The sequence below is a fragment of the Oenanthe melanoleuca genome, chromosome 1, assembly GCF_029582105.1.
Source record: "Oenanthe melanoleuca isolate GR-GAL-2019-014 chromosome 1, OMel1.0, whole genome shotgun sequence".
Lineage (NCBI taxonomy): Eukaryota > Metazoa > Chordata > Aves > Passeriformes > Muscicapidae > Oenanthe > Oenanthe melanoleuca.
In genome coordinates this window covers 30,459,548-30,481,104 of record NC_079333.1, presented here as the reverse complement: position 1 = coordinate 30,481,104, position 21,557 = coordinate 30,459,548, and the positions used below count along the sequence as shown (strand labels likewise).

Below are 21,557 nucleotides of genomic sequence, written 5' to 3'. Positions count from 1 at the left end.
GCTGTCAGGTGCCCACCAAGCCACTCTGTAACTCCCCTCCTTGGCAGGACAGGGGGAGAAAATACAAGGAAAGGTTCATGGGTCAAGGTGAGCACAAGGTGATCATTGAGACTCAGCATTTACAGTCTCAGGCACCACAGACTCAGCTTGGGTAAACTAATTTATTTTATTGCCAATTTAGCAGACTAGGATAGAAAAAAACGAAATACAAACTACATTGTCTGCTTCTGTGATAGCACTGATGAAAATAAAAGTCCTGGAACAAGTGTTTATGCAGGCAGTGACATTCACTCCCAGCAGCCTGAGTGTAATGTATGCACTTCTCTAAGTGTACAAAGGATTCAGCACACTTCGGCATCATGAAGTTCCAACCATTTGTTCCCTTGCTATGTATTGGCAATCAGATCTCTTTCTTGTCATTTTCTATATGTTCTGTACAATATCCAGATAAGCTTTTGTTGTGCCTCCCCAACCCTGTCCCTCCAAATCCTTCAGCATGCTGCCAGCACTTCTGATGGTGGCTGTTTTGTGTCAGGTTACAGGATGATGTGCCACTTCATCAGTTCATTTAATTCCCTACTTGATTATTCATTTTCATTGTAGTGTCCTTGTTTTTCATGGGATTTTTGATTGTGTTTGCGTCTGTATTATAACTAAATGAGAAAATGCAAAGTTTTCAAATTTTAATGGACTAATAGTAGCTATTCCACAGGAAAATGTGCACTGAAACTGTCTGTGCAAAGAATAGAGCTGGAAATTAAGAAGTATTCTGTCATTGTTTACAAAATGGCAAGGGTGGCACAGAATGATCTGTGCCTGCCTGGAGAGAGGGCTTGAAGAGGAGGGGATGGAAAACAAAAGGCAGAATGGTGATTGCTATACTAGCATCTGAATGATGAAGCCAATAATCTGACAAATGGCCAGGAAATTTTCTTCAAGATCTGTCTCTGAGATTGACCTCACAACAAGCAGGTCAGACAAAAGTTCCAGGCTGGTGGATGAGATACAATCTTGTATGAGTAGAGGGAGAGGTTGACTGTGCAGAAGAACCTGATAGAAATTTTTGCACTGATTTAATTATTATTATCAGATTTGGGTGTAATATGTTACCATGGCAATTGTTTCCTAATTACTGAGTTCTCACAGGGATAGTGCAAACAAAAAACAAAGAAAAAATCAGCAGAAATGTTTGATCTTTTCTACCACAATTGCAAAGGACTGGGTCTGATGTAGAAATGATTGTATGACCCATAGCATATGAGTTTCATTTAGATGATCCTCATGGTCCTTGCAGCACAACTGGAGGGTTTGTAAGAGGAAAAGGAGGAGACAGATAAGAAGAGTATGCCAAAGAAGGGAATAATGTATGACTTACCAAACTAGATTCTGATCTAACTAATTCCCTGGCTTCAGTGGAATTTAGCTTGGATTTACATTGGTGTAAACAGGATCATATCTGATCCAGATCTGGATCACTGAACCTTATATAGCCACAAGAAATATATCTGGCATTTCCTGTAATGGGTGGTATATATACCACTGTAGTATTTGCTAAGTCACATCACTTGAACCTTAGCCTGTTTTGGAAGGGCAGTCAGTAAGGAGAGAGGATATTTTTAAAAAAATGTCATGTTTGATGTCTTTCTTTCAAAATAACTTCCAACCTCCATCACATTACTGTTTCATTTTAATTTAAATCATTAGATATAGGGGAGGGCAAGGTAATCCATCCTGAGGAAAAAAAATAATCAATGCAAGTAGGTGTAATTAGTAGTACTTTCCTCTGGTGAGTCAATGGTGTAGAAAGAGCTGAAAAACCACTGCAGACTACATTTGTTCTTCCTAATGTGTTGTAACTCCCTCACAGCTTTCATAATGAAGTTGTTTAGATCTCCCCTAGGACAGATATGTCTTTTTTTTTCTAGTTAAACCGACTGCAAAACTCTAATATGCCATGAATAATTTTATCTATGAGGAAAGATCCAGACATATAGACTCATGTGGGCAGCAGGAGTTTTAATTTTCTTATTTGTTGAAAACCAAAATAAGCTTTTGATGAAGTGCTTACTTCACACTTCATGTTTTTACTGAGTTTATTAAATATATTTATAGGTGTAAATCCTTGGGGATATTCTATCTGAACCTGAATGTGCTTTCAAGTCCCTGAGAGGCTAGGTACAAAGATTTGTGAGCTATATATGTTGTTGATTGCTCCATTGCATTCATTTGGATTTGCCAGGAGAATCTTCTTTTCTTGACAAGTTTAGTAACATAAATTAGAAAAAAGAAAGAGTATGCCGAAATAAGAGAACATGACTACTTCTTGTGTTTAAACCTCTCCACCAGTCAGTTTATTTGTTTCATAAACCTGAGCTACTGGGAATACACATAGATAGAATAAGTCAGCATTTGAAATTAAAAATAAGGAAACAAACCCTACATCTCCTCTGGATGTTTGTGTAGAAGCAGATGCTCAGCCAGTAATATCTTGCACAGTTTGGCACAGATTTTGCCTGACAGTTTTGTACACTCTTATTGGTTTAGAATACTTTGTGCAGGATGCCGGGCAGTTTTGGGATGCTCCACCCACGTCATTTTCCTCCCTTTTCACATCTTGCTGGAATCTTCCTTCCAGTTGTGTCTTGTCCAGCCTAGAGTGTTGCCTCTGTAAATTGTATCAGAGCAGTATCTGGGCCGATCTTCAGAAGTGCCAGGGTCATGTGCTTAAGGAAAAGCATAAGAAAATGGTGTGTACATGTATAGAGAAGCCTTCACAGTTGCAAGAATAAGGAGCAACCTAAGTGCCCTCCCTGGGGTTTTTCTGTGTAAAGAAGCACAATTCTCCTTCTTGCTGCTGATCAAAGGTGTCTGTGGCTCAAGCTGTGTTTTTGTTAGATCTGTGAGGAATCACATTGGCATAACTCTGACCCTGGCTCAGAACTAACCCACAGTTGCTTCTGGCGCTGAGATCTGAGCAGTAGGTACCAGTGCAGCACCGTACCCCACACCAGACACCAGCTGTCGTGGCACTGACCCCTCAGAAGCCATCTCTCTTCTCCAGGTGAGTGCATTTGCCACCAGGTCAGTCAGGCTGCCTGTACACTTGCACACCACCACTTGGAACACTCTGTGTTTCTGTGTCAGAAATGTACAGCAGATGAAAGCTTATGAAAGGCTGTTCAGATCACTGCCGAGATGGAGTCTTTGCTAATTTTCCAGCAGAAAACTGCTCTGTTCCCTTCGTTGTGCCAGGTGCTGAGTTTCTGGACAGCTATTTCCTAAGCAAATAAGGTCTAAATAACTGTATTGCCTGACTCCCTGTTACCTATATTTTTAAGCTGTTGACCAGTTTTGGCTGCTTAATGGGGAGCAGTGGTCTCAAAGATGCCAGATTCATACAAGTTTTGTGGAAATTGACACCTTTGTGAAAGGAAAGATAAGGAGAATTACACCACTGCCCACTCCTTTGGTCAGCAGCCAGCAGGGCAGCCAAACTTACAAATTCCTAGATGGAAGCAGGATTGAGAAATTAAATACATACAGTCATGTGTGCTTAGTCACAAATCTTTATGCTCAACTGTACTTCAGAGTTCTGAGTACAAACTTCAGAGTTTGTTCACTGTTTTCATGTACAAATTGAGCTCTGTTCCTTTCATCATTTGATACCTTTAATTATAGCCATAGTCATCTAACATGGAGTCCTGATATTAGATGCTCCTAACTAATTAGTGCTGTAAATTACTGCAAAAGTACAGGGTGAAAGTTGCTGTGCAATAAAAATTATTATTTGTGTTTCTGGTTCTCAGTGTACTGGATAGATTATTTTAAAAACAGTGTGTCCCAAATAGGGAGACTGTCACTTTACTCCTCCAGTAAACACTGTGCAATTAATTACGCAGAAGCATGGGGGGTTTATAGCTGTTAACATTACTACTGTGAATTTAAAGAAATGGAGACTGTACATTCCCTGCTGCCCAGAGTTTTTCTGTGAGGTTAGGCCACCTCTTAGCCCTGAAGGTCCCAACAGAGTTGATTGAGTCTGTGGGTTCACTTCAGGGAGCAGTCTGGTGCTTTTCCTGTGAATCTTCAGTAGATACAGATTGGACTGGGTAGGAGAAGGTTGCAGGGAAATTTGAGCATCTACATCTGGTCTTCCTCATATGGCTTATGAGATCTGGTTTTAGGGATAGCTTGGCAGAGATTCTGAATTTCAGATTTGACTGATGGGGGAAGATCTGAGATGGACCAGATGAAAGATGATTGTTTAGAAGAAAAGCTTCTAATTGATCTTTCTTCAGGGATAATGTTTTCTTCCCTTACTCTTGCTCTTCTTCTCTGGCTTCATTTGTAATTTTTCTGGCTAGTTTCTGGCTGCAGTTGCATTTCCCTCACTCACTGTATTCACAAACCCTGCTCATTTGTTTTTCTCCAGTGAGGCATCAAATGCTGATTAATCTCAATGCCTCCCCAGCATCTAAAACTTTCCTTAGGGGCCAGATACTGCCCACACTGTGCACAAAACTGCTGCTGACATCAAGAGTTACGTTGCAGATCAAGGCAAGTATTGACAATACAGGAGTTTTGCTGCAGATCAAGGGCAGTGGGTCTCTGTGGGAGTTTCTGCACGTTTCTTTCCAAATGGCGACGCTGGCAGGGAAGCAGGCTGCTGGATTCGTAACAGCAGACACAGATCTGTCCCTGTCATGGTTTGATCACTGGAACTGAAAAATAAAGCAAGTCCTGCCTGGTTCCCTCTATTAAAGTATTAAGGTATTTTTTTCAGAAAGTGAGTTGTAAAATTCCAACCTTGCTAAAATCCTGAAGTGTTTGACAGTTGTTTTCAGTGGAGTCAGGGCTTCATCCTTCATGCAGCAGCTGTCTTGTTCTTTGGCAGGCGTGGTAGCTGTCCAGTGATGAGCTAAATGATTTTTTCCTGTAGTTTTGATGTCAATTTGGTAAATATGTGAAGTGCTTGAGCTTAAAAGTGAACAATACAAAGTTCTATGCATAAACAAATTGAGTGAAATTTAAGTCTGAAAGTTTAAAATATCCAGTCACTATTAATTTAAATCATGTTATTAAGTAATTTTACTTCTGCTTCAGAAATGTGTATTTGGAAGAGGTTTCCTCACAGTAGACTGAATAGGATGTGTTCTGTTAGCATTTGTAAAGCCCTGTAGCCAGTTATTCATCCCACTGTTTAATTTACAGCTTGTGGTTTGGGATGGGTCCATTCCAAACTCTATATCATTCATTTAGAGGGTTGAGGATGCTCTGGGACTTTGAAGGGAACAAAAATAAAACCTCTTTATCTTATGTAATTCGTGAATTACAGAACAAAATATATCTTAATGATCATCTGTTAAATTAAACCAAAAAGTTTTGTCACCCTCCTGGAGTTGTGCCAGGTGATGCCATGGCAGACTAACAAGATTGTCCCTAAAAAACCAAGGCAGTGTTTTAATACAACCACATTCTGAACTCCATTTGTTTTGTTTAAAAAGAGATAGAAGAGGTATAAATTTTATAGCAAATGTTTCCAGCACGAAGGCAGTATAAATTGTTTTGCTCAGAGAATAACTAGCAATGTTTGAAACAAAGTTTCATATATAGCTGAAATGTATATTGTCAGGATACTTGGAAGTCATAAAAAAATCCGCTTTCTACTCTGAACAGTTGTTCTAGTTCTCTGACAGTGCCTATATGAAATTATTGTTTATTGTTTTGATCACACCAAAGCCCTTGATAATACAGAGATGTGTGCATGTTTGCACTGTCTTCATAAGCCACTGATCTTTTCTAAACCATGCCATGCTCACATTTGTTGAACAATATTATAAGAAAATTGTTGCTTTATTTTGACATCTTTCCTAGGAAGCTCTCCTGAACTGCTTCAAAGAATGTCAAGAGCACTTAGAGGAAGTAATGAAAAGAGCCTTGCAAAACTCATCTTTAGTGATAATCTGTGCTTTAAAGTCGCACGTTTGCGCCAAAGTGTTATCTGAGTCACTGTCACTCTCCTGAGCTGCCACGTGCTGGGGGAATCTGCAGCTGATCCTGGACTCCAGACTGCACTAGCACTCTGTATTCCCAAAGAACATTGTTAAACAGCCTAAGCACCTGGCTCTGGGATCTGCTCTAATATTGCTAATTTGGGGCTTGATTTTAAAATTTTCCTGGTGAATTTTTCAAGGCCACAGATATCACTGAGTGGCGGAAATGGGAGCTCATACCTTCCTTCTGTTAGGGCACCTGAAAATCTCTCTCCTGGCATATGTAGAGATGCCAGTAATAATTCAGTGATGGTTTCACATGTGAACAGTTTGCAGGTTTGTTTTGATGAAGAATGACTTGCAGAAATAGATCTGCCTCTCTCAGACCTTTTCTCCCTTGTGCACAGGACAACAACTACTGAATAGCCTGGCTTTTCTCTATTTCCCCTGCACTGAACAAAACCACAATAAGCACTAGGATTATAAATAATAATTTTGATACTTCTTTTTTTTTGCAAAAAAGCTAGGGCGGTCTTTTTGTTCTACCAGAAGCCTTTTCATGCATTCATTTTAAATTAGCCTATTTTCCAAGATGAAAGTTGAAGGGCAGCAATCATCACTGCCAGAAAAGGCAGTAGCTCATGGAGGGGAAATAAAAGTTAAGAGGAGGAATTAAGAGAAGATCAAAAATCTCTTAACTATAACATGTTTTTTCTGTCTCTCTAGCACAGTATACATCAGTACACATTTGCCTGGCTGCAACAAGGCAGAGAGATATACAAAGGTACATTCAGAATATTAGGGTGAAATATTAACATCAGAACATGCATAAATGTCTTTATGATCTATTAATATTTAGGTGTAGTGTATTTATAGTTCTGTTGGTGTAATTTAAGCGCTACAGATTTATAACATAAAGTGTAGAAGTAAAAAAAAAAAGAAAGTGATAAATGAGACTCATCATGAATATTTGCTCTCAGACATGTGTTGTCAAAGGGCCTGTATCAATTAGTACTGAGATTTTTAGGGGTGGAGGCATTATGAATAGTCAGAAAACTATTTACACTGGATAAGCTACATTGCATTCCATCATGGTGCTTTTGTGAACAAAGTGCAGGATTGCTGAGGGGTGTCTTGACAGATTCATAGTTTTGATTTTCTTTTAGTGGCCTCTTCAAGTATTAATAAAAATATAAAAGTTTTATGTCTGTTTCGGAATTATTTGGAGTGCAGCCGTCTGCCATAGTGCTTCCAAGAATGTCAAATAGAACCTGAAGGGAAAGGTCATGGAGCCCAGCTATCACAAATCAGATTCCTATGCCAAAGGGAATAAGGTTTTCCACCTGTGCAGAGAGATTTTACACTCATCTGCACCTATGGTTTTCACCAAAGGAAGTCAGTCAGCTTTGTGTATGTGGTGGATGGGGCAGGGAATGTAGGTATTAGTCCCTGTGACAGACATCATGTCAGTCACAGCTGTCAGATGAAGTTGTCACCAGTTTATGTTGTCCTTTGTAGGTATTAAATACAATTTTCTTTGTTACAACTTTAAAGGCAGGGCAGGAAAAAAAAGTTAAAGGAGGATGGGGGCAAGGAGTGGGTAACAAAGGAAAATCTGGAGAACTAGTTCTTCTCTGTGCAGTGCCTCTGTTTTGTAGCCCCGGGGGGAAGCATGCAAAGAAGGTGATCCAAAGTCATGAAAAAAATCTCTATTTGCCAGCAAAAACTTGAATTAGTTTATTTCAGTTGCTTCCAACATGAAATCTCCCCATTTCTTTCTCAATACTGAATAATTAAAATCATTAGTGCTTGTTAGCATTGTGCACATGTTGCATTCCATAAGCACTTTGCTATGAAATAATGGAATTGTGTGTTTCCAGGGACTTACTCATTCACAAGGTTGGGTGACATATAGATGAAAAAGGAAGGGGACAAAACCTCAGATATTTGTGCTGTGTGACTCCCTGGTGGCTCTGGGATTTACATGCCATTTGAGGTGGGAATCCAGACCCAGAGCTTGCAAGTTATCATTGAGTACAGCAAATGTAAAAAAAAATTTTGCAGGATAATTACCTTTCACCCTGGCCACTGTGAGCACATACCTGGTTCTGACACATGGTGAAACTGCATGGAACTTGTCTGCTTCCTGTTTGCAAAAGGATGGGCTCTGGATTGTCATGGCTAACAACATTTGTACAAAATACATAAACCAGACTATTTCCTCAGCTATTAATAGTCAGCTTTGCTGATGGAGCTGGCGATCTGTCAGTCCTGTCTGTGTGTGTACAGCTAAGTCACAACAGTGCTGCAGTTTAGATAGGAGTTTTAAAGGGCGTAAGCAAAACAGAGACTGTTTGTTCATTTTGTTTTTATGGAGAAACAGACAAAAATCAGGTCTATATTTCAAAGCTTTTCCTAATATAGGTATATGAAAAAAACAAAAATCCAGCAATATCTAAGAGCTGTGCTGACAAAATCCTGAGTTTATTTGCTATTTCAGCAGCCAGAGGCACCTTTGCTGATGTACTTTTGTTTCAGGAGCTGTTTTACACAAACAATTCAGAAATTTGCTTGTGTAATTATACAGGCAGTTTGGTTTGACAAGGGTGAACTGGGTGGTTATGTGTTTCATATACATATATATATGTATGTGTGTATATATATATATTTGTCTTCATGTGTTACTTTATGAAAGGATCACAAAACAGACACGGGAGAGAGTGTATGGAGGGAAATGAACAAAATTCTCTCTGTATCAAAGAGTTCCTTGGGGCCTCAAGTCAATAAACTGCAGACATGAGAGAAATGCACTTCTTTCAAGAAGAGCAATCTTAGGTGTAATAACAGTTGTGTTTCTCAAATGTGCAGTGGAGGGGCCAGCAAATCAGAATTTTTTCTGTTTCTCCAGGCCTTTTATGTATGAGAGGTGGCACCCAGCTGCTGTTGCCAAGTCTGTTCAAGTTGGACACTTAGGACAGGAGACTAGCAATCCTCTTAAGTGGCATAGTTGGCTAAACCAGAACTACTGGGATATCATGAGTGACTACAAATGAGTTTTAGAGCTTGTAAGCAATATGGAAAACGTGGGGAATTGAATACACCTTCCTAACACTTCAAAAAAGGCACATAACTTCAGAAGTACTGTCTTTGTACATCTCTTACTTAGAAAAGAGCTGCAGGATCCCAGTTCTTTAGGAGGTAGGTTTTGAAGTTTTAGACACACATGTGTAGAAATATTCAGTGAGCATAATTTTTAGCAGCTCAAAATCAGAGCACAGATGTGCCATCCTTTGCTCCATGCCTGTGGATTTTCTTGCCTCACATTAATGTGTTGTATCCTGCTAAGATGCAGTGCAGGTGGGTTATCCTCAGTTATTCAGCTGGAAGGGAGCTTATAGGAGCCATCAGTGCTGTCAGAATGGCTCAGCAAACTCATTTGAGCATGAAAATTAGGAGAGTAGCAGTTATGGGTTTCCAAACATGAGAACCCAGATCTAAGGGGCTGAGAGCACAGTGCAGTTGACTGCAGCATCTCACCTGAGTGGTGAGGCTCATGGTCAGTTTTTATGTTTGGAGCATTTCTGAGAGGAAAGGAGCTCTAATGAAACATTGTTTATTTGTTTGTTTATATGCTTAGACCTGAAAGTCCAGCAGTTCAGCAGCTTGAGATTTCAAAGGCTACTATTGCCTCCAGTGTGTGGTATCAGAGTAGTTCAAGATGTTCCTTTTCAGTAAGTCCAGCAGAAAATTCAGAGTCTCCAGGGCTGCAGGAAAATTTGCTTAGCTGGGCACTGTAGAAGCTACTTTCCTGTGTTTCCCATAAATTATTTCACAACTTAAATATGTTATTTGAATTTACACTCTGCCAGATACTCTGGGTTTTTTCCACTTTCCTGTGTGCTGAAGACAATGATTCTTCATAAACTGTCAGAGGCTAAACAGTAATACTCTGCCTTGATTTTATTAGATTGTGACTCCCTTTTATTGAGTAATGAACACCATGAGTTAAAAGTCTGCATATCATCCTTTGATGGGGATCTGGACCTTTTTAAAACCGTTACTTGTAGGGCATTCAATCCAGTCAGATGCACAGTGATGAAAAAACAACCACCCAGAGCTCCTGCTGACTATGTACAGGCAAAGCTTGACAGCCCAACATCAAACAAAAAATTGATTTCAAACCCAGAAGTCAATATCTTGCTTTTGCAAAGGCACTTTGGCACTTGAGAGGAAAGTTTGCATGTAATGTAGACATTTGATGAACAAAATACAGAGGAGATGGCTTGTTTGGACTTGATTTGGTGCACCCATGGCTTTCTATAAACAAGAAAGCCAATGAAGTGTTGATCTGTGCAGCTGGAGGGGAGCTTCAACTCATTTTACACATGCACAGATAGCATCTAAATGGACCTGATTTTTGATGTAATTGATCTAAACAAATGAAGTTTCTTAAGCTATGACCTGGTAATGATTCAGAGTGAAGTCTTACTAAGCTTATAAAGTCTAGTCTTGTCAGTCAGTAACAAAGTGCCATTTTATCTGCTGCCTGATTTTGAGGTCCCTCATTTCCCTTGCTACTTGTTATGGTCAGTTTGTGAGATGAAGAATGATTGCCTCTTTTATATATGGTGTACTGCTGGAAGTCAAGTTTAGATTTTGATAGGTACAGATAACTTTCTGCACTGATCCTAATACGTGTAGCTTTACTTGCAATATTTAAAATAGCTATGCTATCTGGAGACATTCACAGGCACACTGAGTAATGTTGACATGAAACACTGCAGGTTTTATGTTCTGCAGCTTTTTTTGGTGCTCACTCTTTGTAGCACATGCTATTGCAAATTCAGTGTCCAAGTTGCACATTTAGAGGGATATCAAAACTCTTGACATCTGTAGCTGATGTTCCTCTGCTAAGTAGTTTCCAATGTTTGTGGACTTTTCTGAACAAAAGACTGCACCAAAGTTGCATAGGAAAACCCTCCTTTAGGCTTTAGTTATCCACAGTTGGTTGTGTGTTTATACACATGGTATCATAAAGTGAGACATAAGGCTGTGAAGATTGCAACTCAAGGAGTTCAGCTTAAAAAAGACTCTGAACCAGAACACTCTCTAGGACACAGACACTGATGATTCTAACTGCATAATGACTGTGCTTTTCCCTGGTGAGAGTCCTTAATGGAACAGCAACTCCCTATTATTCTGTTACTTAAAATAAAACAGAGGAAAAAACATCAAGGTAGCTGTCCTATTGTTGTTTTGTTACTTAGTGGAGATTACACATCAGCACTTTGCTTTCCTTTTATGTTTCAGTGTCATTTTGAAAACTGGGGGCACAAGATGTTGCTACAGGGAAAGATGTGTTTCACAGTCTGTTGAAAACACTCCACTTGATAGCAGGAGAAGCTAAGTGAAATTCAGTGGATGTACTTCTTGAGGAGAGATACAGGTCACTCAAGTTGTAACGCTGATTCTAGGTTTTAAGTGTTAGTGAGGGAAAACACTTTTGAAAGCACTTTATCTCTGCTCAGATAAGTCATCTGACTACTGAGTGACCTATTTCAATCCATCTCTTTTCACCCGCCTGTGCAGTGGCTTCCTCACTGGACTGTCCCATGGAGACAGACACTATTGTCAGACAGTCCTTGAAGGAGGAAATTCTCCTCTGGTTTGCAGATTATCAGTGCCAGCCATGGGATGGACCAGCTTGGTACAAAAGAGGTGCCTTTGCACATTGCTTCAGCACAATCTAGATGTTGCACATTCAGTTGAATTGTCTGCAGATAGAAGAAAAACTGGGTCTGCAATTCATCCTGGTTCTCATCAAAAGCCACTAAGGTACCTTCCTAGCAGGCATCTCTTCCCATGTCGATTTTCCTCCTAGTATTTTTCCATTATCTGCCAAATTTGGGGTAAAATATTCTGCTCCCTTTTCAGTGTCTGATAGGGAGCCTGTTTCTGGCAAGCAGTCTCACTTTTAATAGCAAACTCCCTGTGCCCCCTACAAAGGTGATGGAAAAGACCCAGTTCAATGTTTCCTGGTCCGCCTGACCTTAAGTGCTCATCAGATTCATGAGAGAAGCACCTCAGCTCCCATACTCAGTGTCACCCAACAGGACAGGGAGCCCTGTGAAGGTGATTTCAGCTGGCTGGTGCAAGTGCTGTGAGTGTACATCTGCAGCAGATTGAAGTGGGTCCTGTAGCTGAAGCAAACCTCTTTGCTGTTTTGGCAATTGAATGCAGAGTACATTGTTTAAAAAAAAAAAAAAAAAAAAAAAAGTTTTTTCTGCAAGGGGTGGTAGGATGGGGGCTGGAGGTGTTTTTCCTTGTGAGTGTGCACAAGCACAATTGCCCAAAGTCCCACTAGCAAGTTCATTATCACAGCTACTGTGGAGCTGAAGTTCAAGGGGGCATGTAGTGATTCATTCCACCTGGCAATATATACAGTGAGTAAAGAGAAATATTTCCTGTATCTAATCCAGACACCAGTTAGGCATCAGTCTGTCTGAATGTGAGCAGACGTACAAATGGCAAGTGTGTGGAGGAACAGAATAAGCTGGGAAAAAAATGAGAATATATTTTTCACTCAGAGGTTAGTACATTTGCCCTGAACACAATCCCAAAACCTAATGAATCAGAAAGTGTAATTGTTACATTGACTAATTTCAAAACAGTACTACTCATTAAAGATTAAGGGAGAGAAAAGGAACATGAGGTTCAGGCCTTTTATTGAAATTTTGTCATACTAGCTCCTCATTTTTTTATGGGTCACATTTATTCAGCTCTTCATTCACAGCCTTCTGTCAAGGCTCTCTAATATGTACCAAGTACAAGCTTCATTAACTGTATTATCTTTCAGCTCTGCTTTATCTGTGATTACCAAGCCAGTGTTTCTCAATGACATTTTAATGTTAGAAAACAAGCTAAAAAAACTCACAAAAAACCCAACATAAGAGCAGCTTGATTTCTATCAGTGTTTTTTGCATTCAGATTCTAAAGTTTCCTTATATTTGAATACAGATGTGTCAGATACACTTTGGATACCCATTAGAGAAAATGAGTCTTATGGGAAGCTCTTTAAATTCTGGCTATATAGATTTCCACAGTTGCCAGCCTGTTGTCTAAAAATGTTGAACTTCATCTCTGGGATGCTCTTTCATTGGCACCTGGTATCTAAGACTGGGACTGGTGTCTAAGAGTCCTTTGCTATTTACAGGTCTCTTCTGTTCTCCCTTCAAGGCACAAATCAACCTTTAAACTGATCTGCTTGACTCTGAGACTATTAGAAATTTGGATTGGTGGGAGAGAGGTGTTTTACAAGGTGTTTGTTTTATTCCTTGGTATTTTGTTAGCTCAGTTGATCCCTCTGAGTAGCCTATGTCAGCAGGTTCTTCATTCTAACAAGAGAATGAATAAGTAGAGAGGGAATGATAAAGTCTGTGTCTTTTTAGAAACCAAAGAGGAAAATTGCAAGAAGGAAAATGCTGAAAATTCTCTCTTTTGGAGTAAACAACGATAACTTACAGATAGTCACATATCACTATCTTAGACTTGCTTAAGAAAGGTCTTGGGAAAACTTGTACAATTTATGCACTGGCCATGATGTCCTGCTCCTCTGTAAAGTCTTCTGAATTCTTGTGGTGCTGTTGTTCTGGTAAAGGCTTGCTGGTAGATGCAGAAAGCACTATCAGACTTCCCCTGTATCCAACCTACGATCTGTAGGGATCTGTAAAAATTTAATTCTGTATAATAGAGAGCAGATGAGCTGAGCATCTTCCCAGTGTGTAAGATCTACGTAGGTACATGACATAAGAGAACCATTGCAGCCAGCATTAAGTTCTCTTTCCTGTGTGGAAGTACAGACACACAGTTTGTATCATTCAGACATTGTGTATCTAGTTAATAATCATAGACTCACAGGTTTGGGTTGGAAGGAACCTTAAAGATGCTTTAGTTCCAACCCCCTGCCATGGGCAGGGACACCTTTTATTAGACTGGGTTGCTCAATCCAGCCTGTCCTTGAACACTTTCAGCAGTGGAGCATCTGCAGCTTACTCAATAAGGAGACAGCTGAAATTTTAGGAAATCAAGAAAGGTTTGGTTGGTTGGTTGGTTGGTTGGTTGGTTGGTTGGTTGGTTGGTTTTGTTGGCTTTCGTGATCTGTTGCAAATCCCATAGGAGTTTTGGTCAGAGCAGAGGGTAAGAACCTTAACCTTAAAGGTTTTTTTGCATCAAGAAAATCCTGCACAGCTGCAGTAATTTTCAGCAGGAAGATTTCCTGGCTTTTGTCTATACCTTATTTCTGATGTTCCTTAATTTGAGAAGACAATAAACAGAAAGGATCATAAGGGAAAGGAAATAGTTACTAATTCTAGTCAAGGTGTATTAAATTCCATAGTGCTCTGATATGGCATAAGTGTTCAGAATTTGTATATGAATGGAATGAAAAACATTCTAGAAGGAAAAGCTACCTAAATGTCAGGAAAAACCTATATACAAGCTATAAAATCTTGTGAAAAATCACATAGACCAGAGTAAGAGCTGTCTTTACTTAGCAAAGAAATCACGAAGGATATGAAAATAGAGAATGAAAATAACACATTCTTACTTGATTCGAAAGCATTATCCATAATAGCATCTGAAATGTGTCTGTAATAATATGGTGTAAATTGGAATTTACATAACAGATCTTTGAAAACAGGGTCTGACTCACAATGTGAAAATGGTGCCTCCAGAAGGAAAACTCAGCCAACAGCAGGAGAACTTTGCAGAAGGCCTATAGCTTATTCCAAGATTAACCATTTAGCCTCTTTGTAGATAGCAGAGTATTCATCTTGGGCATGAGCTATGCTGAAAACTTGAATAGCTGGTCTTGGAAACCTCTGGTATGTTTCTCCTGAATAGACAAGTCATTTTCTCTGGGCTGAAGTTCTTATTAATGGGTATAGATTGGCAGCCCTAAAAGTTGGAAACCCTCTATTTGTGTTGATCTCCCTCACTGGATTTAACACACTGTTTCTATCTTGATTCCTGTCTATTGAGTAGGAAAAGAGTCATTAATTTAACTAAACCAGGGGTAGAATTCCTTCACTGTTGTTTTTATTGCCTCGATGGTCAGGAGTTCAACTAAACAACAGTCCCCAGTAATATCCAGTCCGGGAATGTTTGGACACTTTGATACACATGGTGCTGCAGAGCTGAGGTCAGACCTGGTTTAGCTCTGATATTTCTGGTCTATGCAGCCCATGCTCATTGCTCTTCCCTTTCATTTGCTGGCCGATGTGCAAGTCAGAGGCCAGTATTATTGGCATTATAGGGCTTTTTAAAGTTTGGTTGGGCTTTACTAAGTCAGATTTTTAAATAATTCCTCAGATTCCCAATGAAAAGTTTGTCTGTCCAAATGTAGAAATGTAGATGACCAGCATTTTTGAACTTGCTTTCACACCAGTAGGTATTCTGGGGCTTTAGGGTAAAATTAATTGGGACCCTAAAACCACTCAGTTCTCCCTACAGAATATATACCCCTGTTTGCATGTCTAACCTGACAAACATATGTTCAGTCAGAATTGTGGCAATCCTTAGCTAACACTTTTTTTTTTTTTTTGCTAGACCACCTCAAGCACCACAAGTTTCTGGTACAACTAGCCATAGTTAATGATGAGGTTGTGTGAGTCAACACAGGGTGAGGAGAGGCAGGACGGCTATCTCTCACATCTCCATGTTTTATCTAATGTGTTTAACTATCTAAGAAGCTACAGAGAGACTGTGAATGCTTTTTCTGTTCCTCTCCTAAATCGAAGTGCTAATCCAAATTTCAAAAGTATCATTAAATGTCTGGTACTATTCATTGTAATTTACAACTACCTACAGTTCTGCAGTTATGAGGTCTCTAATTAGAGAATAAATAGGTGTTCATTTCTCATCATACAGAAGTCTGGTAAGTATGAGATTGATAGGATAGACAGTCTTTTCAGATAAGTCATCACAAAAGTATTGTGTATTGCAGAATCACAGAATGAGTGAGGCTGGAAGGGACCACAGTGGCCATCTGGTCCAACCTCCCTGCTCCAGCCGGCCATCTCAGAGCACATTGCACAGGATTGTATCCAGACAGTTCTCAAATATCTCCAGTGAGGGAGAATGCACAATCTTTCTGAGCAATCTGTTCTAGTGCACAGTATTAATGACTTTTGAGCATGAACCCACTAAAAGCAGAGAGATATATGTGTCCTGTTTCTCATATGGGTTGTGCTGAACTGTCAGTCACCCTCCAGTTCATCAAATACTTTAGTTTTCTACATTTCAAAAAAAAAAACAAAAAAAAAAAAAAAAAAAAAAAAACCAAACATGAAAAATTGCTTTATGGTTAGCTAAAAAAAGTAAAAATACAGATATTATTAGCACTAGTCATATTTCCTAGGTGTTTGTGTTCCTCAGTCTGCTTTCCTCAGTCTCCTGGCTAAGAAATACTTTGAGTTGTATTCAAAGTAGCCTTATCACTGATCTTGGCATCTTTCTTCACTGCCTGTTGTTTCATTTTCCTGACACCTCAGATTTTATGCCACATGCATTTTTTACTCAGTTTGAGTACATTTCTAACAGTACAAACTATTGGATTTTGTTAAACTGTGTAATCCTGATATGCTTTTATGGCTTTCCCTAAACCCAATCTATGATTAAATGTATTCTCAGTCCTGTTGACCTAACTACTGAAAGTTTTTGGGCAAAGCAGGCAGAAAAAACTTCTCTGCGAGCTGTATATACATCATAAAGTGGCTCTAACATGTTATCTATCCAGACTGGTTGTATTTTTCATCCTTTATCACAAATCAGTGCCACAGATAGATAGCAGTTTGCAACCTGCAGTTGTTCATCGGAGTTAACTTGGCTGTCAGGACAGCCTTTCTGCAGTGCTTTAAACTTTCATAACTTTTGTGCATGAGACTGAACTGTATTTTCTAGCTGGCTCAGGGATCAATGCTGTCTCATTAGAGCATATGGAACAAGGCTGTGTTACCCTTTTGAGTTTCATTTAGGATGTGTGGCACCCCGGCCTTCATACTTTTTAGAAGTGTCTGCACATAAATGAACACAGTATGGAGCTACTCAAATAATGAACCTTAAGAGTATTTTATTTATGTTTTAGATCATCCTCCAAATATTCAAAATCATTCAAGACTTCGAACTCCACCACCTCCAATATCACATGCTCACACCCCAAATCAGCATCATGCGGCCTCCATCAATTCCCTGAACAGAGGGAACTTCACTCCACGCAGCAACCCCAGCCCAGCTCCTACAGACCACTCTCTCTCTGGAGAACAGCCAGCCACTACTCAAGAGCCAGCCCATGCTCAGGACAACTGGTTGCTCAACAGTAACATCCCACTGGAGACAAGGTAGGTCACTGTCTTTAGCACTTACAACGTTCTGACTGTATGTGCTCAGGATGCTATGGAAAGTACACACACCTGCATAGCCAGCCACCTAGTTTGTGAACTGGTGTTTGACTTATGCATTTTGTGTTGTATTTATTATTCCTTGTGTCTTTTTATTTGGACTAGGAGAAGAGGAAATTGCTCTTCTTTCATAAACTAAAAATGTTGTCTTTAACAGCTGCTCATAAGGTTATTTTCCTCATTTAAAATTGGAATCAGGATCATGGATTCAAATGTTCTTGGTTTTCTTTCTTTTATTTTCCTCTAATGTCTTTTCTTCCTATGTGGTAGGATAAATCAATATCCTATTTAAAAAACTGAAATCAGTCAGTATATTGAAAAGATTTAGCCTTGTAGCTGTGCCTCATCAAGCAGCACTTTCGTAGTACATAATCCTCAAAAGGTTGATCTTGTTTCAGCTAATGAGGAGAGGTCAGCTGCTGCCTTTTTCAACATTGCTCCAGCAAGCATGAAACACTGGATAGCCCAGCATCAGTCATTTAATGGTGTTTCCATTTAGTTCTCAAATTCTTTTCCAACTATGCAACACCTGAAGGGCGAACCAAGTTGTTCTAGTTCATAGCTTTGTTCAGGGTCTGTGTAGGTTCTGGAAAAGAGAGCTCTCACACTCCCTCAGCCTCAGTCCTCCTATCTGATGGTGAGTGCAGCTACTTGCAGTCCCAGTTGCTTTCTCCAGAGGTTTTGCTTCACCACTTCCATTGCTACCGAGCAGCCGCTGGGGATGCTGGAGTCATTAGCTCCCATACATGGTGTCTTTTTCAGTCTGCAGAGAAGTCTTCCAAGAAGTCTTCCTAAAACACACTGCACTTGCTCAGCTGTCTTTGTTCCTTCATTTGTTTAACCTTCTCAAACCAACAAGCTTTTAGACAGCAAAAATCATACAATAACTGAAAACAGAGACAGGGCCCAAATTTGTCACATCACTGCCTGTAGGAATCTTGGGAGCAGCAGCAGCTGTAGCTGTATCATGGGAGAAATTCTACCCAGTTTTGCCAACTTCTGCTAAGAGAATGTTTTTTTAAAAATGAGCACATCTGTCAATCTTTTTGAGAATGAGCTATATCTGCTGGCCTTCAGAAACTTCCAAAACAACCTCAATATCACATTTTGTGGCATTTAAAGATAATTAATTTCTCTGTGACTGCTTGATTAAAAAGACTCAACTAAGAAGCTGGATCCAAAAGATTAAGACAAAATTATAAGCAAGTAATGCAAGTGTGATTTGGCAACAGTTTCAGTAATTATATTGTGTTAGTAATTCTCAAGCACAAATACCAAAGCATTGCATTTTATGTGATAATTCTTATTGAAATTATATTAAAAAATACTTAGGCCCCACTCCTGCAGCTCTTTTGTGATAATCCTCTATAATTCTGAAGGAAACCCTGTGCCTTTTCCTAGCCAGGTGGTAATTCTTTATAGAAGAGATAATACACTGTTTTAGTAGCGCAAAACCTTAAAGGCTGTCTGATTTCTTCTCTGTGAAATCATTGTGGATGAAAATCTTTCAAGATCTGAAGCAGACTGCTCTTGTTGCAGGTTGGATTGGTCACATTATTGCTGTTAATCAGACTGGCAGTTGGAGGTCTACCTGCATGAAGAGCTCTTTCTGCATCATTTGGTGATTTTACTCAAGCACCGCAGATCAGTCACATTTGTACTTGGTCCTCAATCTAACCATTTAATTAATTTGGTAGAAAACAGGTCACTTCAAGACTGATGGTGAGGCTTTTGACACACTGGTTGAAATGGCATAATTTCACCCAGTGTTCCTTTTGACAGCAAGCATGTTGGAAAATATGTAATTTTGTGCCAACAGCAAATGAACTGGCTGTTCCTTCTCTTACACAACATTAAGAAAATATGATGTGCTATAATGGTATCAATAAAGAGAGGAGGCTGAGCTGCATAGATGATCAGTATATCTGTGACTAACCTCCACTCTGACAGTCAGCTCTTCTGGCACGCAGAGGTCTTCCATTTCCTTCAGCTGGATTTGTGTAGACATAAAAGACCAGGCTTCAGAGCTGTTTAGCAAACTTGGATGCCCAATTCAGCTTCTTCCATAAGAATGATCTTCCCTGTCTTCTCCACAATAAATATTTTTATAAACAAAAAAAAAAAAAAAAAAAAAAAAAAAAAAAAATAAAAAAAAAGAAAGACCATCACCTAAGAGAATAAAATGCCCAATATATAGAAATATAAATCCTGGCCAAGAGACATTAATCCAAAAGTAAAGGCTTTTGAAGTTAGGAGATTATAGTAATCTCATGTCAAAAATGGAATTGTATTCCTGTTGGGTTCTTTTTAATCATGTATTAGTCAACAGAGAGAGAACACAAGGAAAAAAAAAAAAAGCAGCATCTTTTAAATGAGGATTGTCAGAGGCTGTGGATTGTGCCTGCAGTTACAGAATTTAACCAGGGTTTGAAGTGGCTTGATTTTGACTGCCATGGACTCCAGGCAGTTTTTAGAGCTGGAAATTCAAACTGTTTGTCACTGCCTGGAAATTTCCAAACCGTAATGTCTACAAGGGCAAGCAGAGATGTGCAGCATGAATATACAACTGACAGGATAAGCATATCTGAGAATTCTGTATGTTGCAAGAGGAAGAGCCCCTCCTCCTCTCTCCCTCCTTTTCATTAGTTTCCCTTTACTCCCTTTTCTCTGTTTCTCCTTTCTTCTCTTTCTTTTCCTGTCTGCTCCCTTTTTTGTTGCTTTAAAAGCCATGTATTATCAAGGTTGTGATGAGAAGATCTTTGCTCAGCAGTCATCCTGACAGGTGAGTTCCCCCCATATTTATTCCTCAGTCTTCTTTCTTCTGTGGCCTCCTTTCTGTTCCTTTACATTTGATCTTGTGGGAGTGAATAAATGCCTAGTAGATGGACGTTTAATTGACAAACCAACAGTTTTCAGGAGACTTCCATTCCCAGGAAATTTCACATGGTAATCATGTAAGGTCAGATTTCTGCCACCAGTACTGCTAATGAGAAAGGAGAGTGTTTGTAACTAGCCAGCGATTTACAGGTAATCTCCAAGGAGCAGACTCTGTGAGCCTTCCATGAGGAGGACAGTCACGCATCAGTCCCTCAGGTGACCCAGCGACCTCTCCGTTACAAATGCACACATTATGAGACTATGTAACCCTCCCCTCTTCTGTTCTATTGGCAATCCACACTGAAATTCATGGAACCAATTTGACATGGATTTTAACTAACGATGAACTTTTATTGATTGGTGTGTTGCCAGGTGCCTTGCCTCTTACCCATTAAATGCTCAGTGCATGCACATATGCTGCTTCTTTTTGCATTGAACTCAACATCCAGTCTTTCCTGCATTCCCAGGGAATGTGAGGAAGCCGTAAACACTTGGGGATGGATTGATGTCTCAAGTGCTATGGCACACAGCTCATGCATGTTGATCCACTTTACTCCAAAGCTTTGAATAGGAGTCACTTCACTTTCATTCAGATAAAGGAGTAGATCTGTTCTGTCAAAGCAGCCCAAAGGCCTCCAAAAGCAGGGAGTTGAGCTAAACAACTGCTGGCATTAGCAGCAGGAAGAGGAGGAAGCAGAAATGAAAATTAGGCTTGAGAACATTTTTGAAGAAACAGTATCAAGGTTTGTATAATGTGTCAGGGCTGGCTTCTCTTGGTTTAACATGTTACCTGAATCTAGTTTCTTTGACAGGAATTCTTGTTTGAGTTCATGTCACTTACACCCTCTAGGCTCTTAATCCTGCATAAGTGATAAAGTGTTACAATTCTGTTATGTTTCCTTTACTAGTTTTTGCCAGGGGATTTATTCACATTCAGGCTTAGAGTCAGTTTTGATGCTGAAAACAGACATGGGCAAAATCAGGACTGTATTTTGTTTTAAAAAACATGGGAGGAATTTTCTTTTGCTAGGTTTGAGAAACAAGCCCAAAGGTGAGAAAGACACAGTTTGTTCCCAGCTGTGCCTCTGGGTTAATTCTTTATGTTCCTGCTATTCTCCTCAAAAAGTACAAAACAGCTTAGCATTTATAGGTCAAAATGTGACTCGTAAAAGAACATGCCGGGAGGACAAATACTGCAAAATGCCGCTGCTGTGTGCAGGGTCAGTCCCAA

General features: G+C 39.6%; 1 protein-coding gene across 1 annotated transcript in view; it reads left to right on the top strand.

The window, feature by feature from the left end:
• TENM4 (teneurin transmembrane protein 4) overlaps positions 1–21,557 on the top strand; it is a 1,506,484-nt gene that overhangs the window by 1,282,355 nt on the left and 202,572 nt on the right. The window contains exon 13 of the mRNA XM_056495278.1: positions 17,137–17,389. Within this exon, the coding sequence (XP_056351253.1) occupies positions 17,137–17,389 (253 nt within the window). The remainder of the gene's footprint in view (positions 1–17,136; positions 17,390–21,557) is intronic.